This window comes from Haliotis cracherodii, unplaced genomic scaffold, assembly GCF_022045235.1.
Source record: "Haliotis cracherodii isolate W230 unplaced genomic scaffold, xgHalCrac1.p SCAF_10, whole genome shotgun sequence".
Taxonomy (NCBI): domain Eukaryota; kingdom Metazoa; phylum Mollusca; class Gastropoda; order Lepetellida; family Haliotidae; genus Haliotis; species Haliotis cracherodii.
Genome location: NW_027266265.1, coordinates 54,448,829 through 54,457,205, shown reverse-complemented (window position 1 = coordinate 54,457,205; position 8,377 = coordinate 54,448,829). Strand labels below are relative to the sequence as shown.

Below are 8,377 nucleotides of genomic sequence, written 5' to 3'. Positions count from 1 at the left end.
CAACAGCGAGGTGCGTTGTGTGGACACTTGGAGAACGCCATAGCAAAAGATTGACAAGTCGCGAGGGAAATTAGCTAAATCACCCCATGCTGTCGTAATACACGTGTGGAGAGCATAGCTGCACGACACCGAGCTCAAATATTACAATATACATTATTATCCTATACACCGCAGAGAGGTGTTCGCAGACCAGGTGTTCTCCATCTTCCTAATGTTGCACAGCAGATGAAGTTTCCGCTGTGGATGTCGTTGGACCCCAAACCCGAACTTGGATAGATATTTGTTTATATCCACTTTCATCAGTTACAAACAGGATGTATTCGTTGCTGTGTAAGTATATATAATCATTTTCACGTTGTGATTTAAAATGACCTGTTATTCTCGGGAAACATTTTTGTGTGCTCTTGAGTGTTGTTTGTGTTAGGAGAGAGCTGTTTTTTGTGTTCAAGGCGGTATACAGAGCACGAGAATATGCAATCTTCTCAAAGGTAAAAACAATATCAATTTAAATATAACGGAAGTAATTTTCAAGGTGATTAGAAAAAGTTATTTTCAGTTTGATGTTGACGAGTACGGAATACCGATTTCAAATGAATGCCCTTGGCATAGAATTCCATCGTTTAAAGACTACAAGTATATAAACGAGATGTACTACAAAATGAAACTATATAAACGGTATGCAAGTTCTAGAAGCGAAACTAAAACCAGTATTTTAAAAGATATATAGTTATATAATAATCATCACCGATATAAACTTAGATACAATTAAACCTCTATAGTCCGGACACCGTTAATATTATATCGGTTGGAATGCTTACTGGTATACAATAACATAAATAATCGCAACAAAATCATTACCATAAGCATCCTACTAATAGTATATATTAATTTATCAACGTGTCTTATAAAAGGTATTTGTTTATGTATCAACGTGTCCTATAAATAGTATATATTTATGTATCAACGCGTCCTTTAAAACAATATTATATTTATGTATCGACGAATATTAATAGTATATATTAATGAATCAACGTGTCCTATAAAAAGCATTTGTTTATGTATCAACGTGTCCTTTAAAACAATATTATATTTATGTATCAACATATCCAATTAATACTATAAATTAATGTATCAAAGTGTCCTATAAATAGTATACATCCATGTTTTAACGTGTCTTATAAATAGTATATATTTATGTATCAACGTGTCCTATAAAAGTATTTGTTTATATATAAACGTGTTCTATAAAAGGTATATAAATATGTATCAACGTGCCCTTAAAAGGTACATATTTATGTATCAATATCGTCCTATAAACAGTATATATTTATGCATCAACGTGTCCTATCAATAGTATATATTTATGTATCAACGTGTCCTATAAATAGTATGTGTTTATGTTTTAACGTGTCCTATAAATAGTGTATGTTCATCCATCAACGTGTCCTATTAATAGCCTATGTTTATGTATCAAAGTGTCCTATAAATAGTATATATTTATGTATCAACGTGTCCTGTAAATAGTATATATTTATGTATCAACGTGCCCTATAAATAGTGTATAATTTGGTATCAACGTGCCCCAAAGGGCTATAGATACTGCATTATCTACGTGTCCTATGAGTGCATATATGTTATATGTACATTAGTGAGTCCACCTCTCATAAAGTGGAGCTACATAACCCATCTACCAGTAATGTTAATTGCAGTTATACGGTCGAACGGAACAAAACTGCCAATAAAATTAGGTGACATTTGCGTCATGAAGGTATAGTTCTATGGCTTGCGGTTATGATATATACCATGTATTATACCAGACACAATTGTTAATGGATTGTGTCTGTTTGGGTGTTCCTGAACGCTGCATGTGTGTATTGATGTGTGTAATGTTCCACCAACTGCGCAGAGCTGGCGAGAGAGTCAGAGGTGTAATGATAGTAAACAACCCGCACTGAGAAGTTTACATAATTATGTCTTTGTTTATGAAAAGAAAAGGCCACGACAACGGTACTCTGGTGAACGCACTCGCGCCATTCTTGCTGGCATTCTCGGGGCACAGATAGAAAAATAAGCTGTAGTTATCTGACGCAGATAAGTGAGGTTCACGCTAAAGTTTCATGGAAGTTGGACACATTTCATTCATGTTATGAAATACTTTATTTAATGTGTACACTCGTCGTTGCAGTACAACGATAAGATGGCAATGGACGGTAGGTACAACCAGTGTTTATAACACATATTTCATGTTATGTACTAACTATTTTAAACATTATCTACTGGATACATTTGATGACAAGACCCAGTATGTACGTAATAAATATTGGCCTTAGGATTCTATTCATATTAGTATTTATATGGTGAAAAACGTTCAACATGAGGTCCGGGGACTTTTTTCAGATGTTTCTGAATCCAGACTGTTGTCAGGTTGACGGAAGGGCTCATTTGATATATATTTGTCTTACGTTTCAGGGGTAACGATGCATTTGATGTATTTGTGACATTATCATATCTGCAGTACTCTTGACATTCGACCGCGACCTTTCAACAAACAAAGAAACAAATATTGTGTAAATGTATGTTATTAAACCGGTCTGTTACAGTTGTTAATGCTGAATATTTGATATGGTTAAGACCTTTTCTGGTATGGCTTTGGCTTGATTGAAGACTTTTTTGGTATGGCTTTGGCTTGATTGGGGGGTCTTCCATCTGTGTTTTTGAGGCCATTGAGGGTATCAGTAGAGACATGGGGTGGTGAATGTCAGCCCCTCATTGCTATTCAATGTCAATTAATGCTTATATCTTTGTATACATGTTTTATGTCATTATAATTCACTGAATTACTTCAAATGACTTATAAAAGACTCATATATACGACGTAAAGATAATAGGGGTCTTTCCTATTACTGGATGAGTGAGTTAGAATTTAACCTCGCATCGGCAATATGTCAGCCATGTAGCGACTTGCTATTACTGGGGAAAGGTTAAGACATAGAGAAAAGTCGAAAACTTAAACACAGGCAAGCATCAAGCTATTGTCCTACCGATATACGTTTACCAGATACAGTTAAAGATGCTACCGAACAAAAGAGCAACATTTACAATCATTTTCTATCAATAACACACCCATGTATAAAGCAAAGAAAAGCTATCTTCTTACACTTAAAAAACAATATATTTGTGTCAAACAAGATGTACCAGTCTCTACTATTATGATACAGTTACACCGTCATCATCAAATGATAGGACATGTCCAGCGGTAATTCTCCCAAGTACACAGAATGTGCCATATGTGAAATGCTGGACCCCTGATTGGCAACTTCTATATGTTTAACCAGGGACAAACATCATGCGATATAAAACTGGTATTCTTGATGGTACAAATTGAGCATCACCACTAGCTATGCATCAAATGGCCTGGTTCATCTGCTCAGTCTCGAAACAACCATTAATTTGCTTTCAGCTATATCATCCACATTCGTTTAATACCAACATTGGTACTTTTTTTTGGTATCCGGGCAGGATCGATTCGCAATCTGATTCCCCATTTCTGGGGATATTGTTGGAATATTGTTAAAAGCGGCTTAAAACGGGATCTATATTATTTCGATAATATGACCTACTTTTGTTGTCTTAGGAGCTATTATTTATGACTTAAGGTCCAATCACTGACGTTATGTGCCAAGTGGTTTGTATGAGTGTGTGAAGCCCACTATTGTTTTCCCCTCTTGGAACTGTCACTCACTCACTCACTCACTAACTCTATTTGTTTGTTCCATTAGATTTGGAATCTGTTTCATTTCCTGTTTAAGAGATCTGAGAGCGAATACCCTTTGACGTTTTGATAAGCAAAAACTTAAAGTTGGCGAGATCAATATGGCATTCTCAAGATAACGCCAAAAAACATACACATGGCAGCATGTGTGTTAATAACACCTAACTACAGTGTGTTCTTTCACACAACATATTGCAACCTGTGCTGTCTTCAGCTGCCCCCAGCTGTCAGTCCGTCAGTGGAACTGTCATGAAGATTGTGCAGCTTTTCTATGTTACAGATGATTTACATATCCTCTGTTCATAGTCTCGTGTTGTGATTAACGCCTATTGACAAACAAGCGTTTCCTAACAGGTTACTTATTAAAGAAGTTCGCTGCACGTGCCGAGGAGGGGTTGTTGCGAGGTTGCTGAGGGAGGTGGTTGTTTAGGGACTGGTCTGAGATCGATATGGAGATTTGTGGAATGGTGGCTTTATTGGCGAACATGTTTGTCTCAATCGTCTCGTGTTGGGTCATTCACAACACAAATTCAATATTCCTCCGTGGGATTGTGAAACAGGATTGTTCCTTGGTATTTTGTTTGTTATGTTTCATATTAAATATGTACCAAATAAGTGATATGATGATAAGTTTAGAACAAATGAATTTTTTGCTCCATGTGATGTTTGTAAATATTGCTCAACTAGCTATGGCATGTATTGTATGAATGATATATGATATCGGTTGTATTAATGATATATGTTGTCCAGTGATCGGCAGTTGATATAATCCATAATGACGACGATACTGGGCGACAAAGTTAGCCTCAAATGATATATCGTAATAATTATATACACTGTAAATAACGATATACAGTGTTTTTACACTTATCAAAATATTTGTACAACAGTTTCTTATAGAGAAAAAGCAACACCAGTTTTTGTTGTTATTGTTATACAGGAAGAGTCAAGCGAACTTCCATTCAGGGAATGTTTGTTGAATAAAAGGGTGTGTCAGCCAAACAATAAAGTCATTTTGTCTGCAAATATTGAATTTTGATTCAAAATGATAATCACTCGATTTATTTCTTACATTTCATTACGCAATGATCATGGGTATTTGCACAATGACACATGGACTGCGGAGTATTAAAACATGTATCTATAATGACAAATTGCTTTGCTTGGATATAGGGTGATTAAAAAATAAAAATATGACCGACAAAAAAATTTCATAATCATAAGGAATCTCAGCTAAAAGCAGAGACCATTGTACAATTCCGACTATAAGCATGTGTTCAAACACACGTTCTGCACATAGATATGTCCGAAGTACATATTTGGCTACCGAGGAACATATTTTATTCTGTGTGTATTTAAAGGCTCACGTTCACATCCCCCTGATGACATGGAGTGCTGGGGTATTACATGCATGTCGATCTCAGCAGCACAAGGAGATTTGGGAATAATCAGTGATGTATTCTTCTGCATCACCTCCCAACTCCAGCAACAGGACAATGGAGTTACTACCATATGCCGCGCGATTCATGTGTGTTGTGTACATTCACATAAGTTTCACGCTTGTCCTTATAATGAATGTACATGACACTGAATGCAATCACCGAAAGCTTGACATGTATGATTGAGCCATAGTCTCTTAAACAGATTAATACTTAAAAGTTTTTCATGCCAGTTCAACTATATATTAAATCATAATTATAATAAAAAGCTGGTACTTTGAAGTTATCATATCTAGTTATGACATGAAAGAAATACACTAAAATTAACTCACTTACTTAACAATATATATATATATATATATATATATATATATATATATATATATATATATATATATATATATATATATATATCCCTTATGTGTAACACTCCTAAATGCCTAATATAGACCTAATATATGTTTTCTTGTGAATTATCAACCACTTAAAAGGTTTTCAATATATATATGTATACGTATATTGTGTACGTAGTTATCTCCTTGGTATAATTTGTATATATTTAATTGAGGCATGTTATACGAAGATTGTCCTTAAACACAGCCCTATCTTGGCAGAAATTCAAATAAATAAGGAAACACCTCTTCATGTTTACAACTTTTTTCCGAGATTTGTATCAAAGCACGTGCCATGTATCTTAACAGGTGTGACCAGCTTGTGGGTGGGTGTAAAAACGTGGGCGTTTAGTGCGCATAGTACGGGTGACTTCTGAAAATAAAAAAAATGTGAGTCTAGCAAAATTGTGTCCTACAGGGTGATATTCATTCATGACCGACCCGCATATACGCTCCACATCAAATCACATTCCAAACATAAGAAATCGTCAGCGTTTCCAATTTATTGACTATTTCCATGTGTAAATATCATTTCAATTTGGCGTTGCTTGATACGAGCGTTAAAAGTTATCAGAAAGTTATCCGAAAAGCAGTCATTGAATGAAAAAAACAAATTGGACGGACAACACATTCGTGAAGTGAGGCATTCTCTGGCACTGCGTGACTTTGAGCCGTGGGGACCTCGGTCCTAATCAGTGGAAACGCGGTGTGCTTTATGCCACTATCTTAATTAAAATCGCTGTGAAAAAAGAGTTATCTCCCTTCCACTGCTTAACCAATACCCCACGCAGCGAGTTCTAACAGCATGTGTGCATTTCACGTGTGATTAATCACGTTAATACATTTCATCAAAGCGAGGAACACTCGACTCAGTATCGCTACAATAAAAAATACGTAATGATTTATTGCAAAAGCTCATAAACAAGGGAGTTTATTATCAGTAAGCGTATTATGTACACCAGTTTTTTATTCGATCAAATATACATCACAAATAGTTTTCTTTATCGCGCCTGCTAATCTCATCATGACAAATATACATGTATTTAAAAAACAGGTATAACTGGCCAATTGCAATGTACAAGCATGTATTTCTTAGCAAATACAATGTTGGAACACACAATCACATGTCAACAGTTAATTGGTTGTTGATAAACATTTTAAGTGGATGTAAATATAGGAAACGATATCTTTCCTATTGACTTGTAAAATCGTAAAGGCATATGGTAGTATATAAAATAGGCTTAAAGGTCCCGTGGCACTAAACAGTCTGTGTTAGCGAGGGACATATGTTGCAGTGTGTTTGTGGAGTCATCAATACCTCGTGACCCACAGCAGCTCTCGGTAATGTAATATACGGCCTGGGGAAAGTGACGGGTGGTATTGTGTGAGTGTCACGTCCGCTGCCTCCTACCTGGTCTAAATACCACCACCAGGTAAGGTATTGATGTTAATTGAAGGATCAAAGATGTAGGCAAACACTCGGGATGTGTAGAGCTGGCTTTGACAGATGGTGATGGCATTGAAAGTCAATATATCTGGCCTGGCGTTCCTTTTAGTGATGCTATTCGATGGGGCCCTAGGGGACATATATATTGACAATACCTTTAGAATTTACAAACATATTAACACCGAGCAGAGGCACACTTAAAATTATCATTAAGTATGAAAGTACAATGTAAACTTGAAATTCGTTCGTTCGTTCGTTCGTTCGTTCGTTCGTTCATTATCCATTCATTCAATTCATTTTCTTTCATTTATCTTCAGGGTTCACTCTTTCTAAGTTCTTTTATTTGTTCGTCCGTCCGTCTGTCAATGAATGCAAAACACAGAATTCATTCATTCATTTATTCACTCATTCATTAATCCATTTAGCCATTCGTCCAACCACCAATTTATTCATTCACTCGTTCATTGAACAACCATCCATGCATCGTTTGTTCCAAGAGAAGCGTCTGTGTTTATAGATAACCCAATTCGTCTGATCACTCTATAACGTTAGTATTACCATGTTTCACATCCGTTCAAAATGTATTATAAAGCTTATTGTTGCTTTAGCATATCTACATGGCTATCTATCCAAAAGCCGCTCATCGCATAACTGAATTTTAATTTCGATATGTAAATCAGACAGCACGGTTTAACGCGTGAGTGATAACTGCATATGAACGAACATATGGTACGTGCGGACGTCAACCGAATTCTGCAATGTGTCTATATTTATGTATCGCATGTAATGTATTCGTTCGCTACAGCAAATGATGACATATTTTATTTCACTACTCCCCTAGAAGTATGTGTCCATTCGTACTTATTCCCCTTGTGGAGGTTTTAGACCAGTTTTATAAACCTCAGTATGTCACCTCATGTTAGGGTTTACAATCGCTGGTAATCCCTCCTAGAAATGGTTTCTCCTATACTTAATTCGGTTCCATGAGCAGAATCATATTTACAATCATTTGTCATTACCTTCTGTTATTACCCTCTACCCTTCTGACATATGTCCGACAGTGACCACAGACAAATAGCGGAAGTAAATGACGTTAATTAATTGAAGCAACGAATAGATGGAGAAGATCACAAACTGTACTTAATTGACACTGTACTAACCGAACGCAAACACACTCAGATGTTTGTCAGAATGTTTATTGGTGTGAACTTGGGATTCGGTGACCAGTACTTCGTGTATATCTGTAATAGCATGTCTCGTGACATAATTGTTTCGCAGCACTCCCGATAGCAGATAGCAATGTCGGCACCATTAATGCCCCTGTCGG

The 8,377-nt window shown here is 36.1% G+C and overlaps 1 protein-coding gene across 5 annotated transcripts in view; it reads left to right on the top strand.

Moving 5' to 3' along the window:
* Positions 1–268: 268 nt before the first annotated feature.
* LOC139454534 (inositol 1,4,5-trisphosphate-gated calcium channel ITPR3-like) overlaps positions 269–8,377 on the top strand; it is a 202,863-nt gene continuing 194,754 nt past the window's right edge. For 4 of the 5 annotated variants that reach the window (XM_071236311.1, XM_071236310.1, XM_071236308.1 and 1 more), the window contains exon 1: positions 269–330. In XM_071236311.1, the coding sequence (XP_071092412.1) occupies positions 315–330 (16 nt within the window). In that variant the 5' untranslated portion in view covers positions 269–314. Of the gene's footprint in view, positions 331–2,193; positions 2,211–8,377 lie in introns of those variants that run through there. The other variant, XM_071236307.1, reaches the window with a different exon arrangement.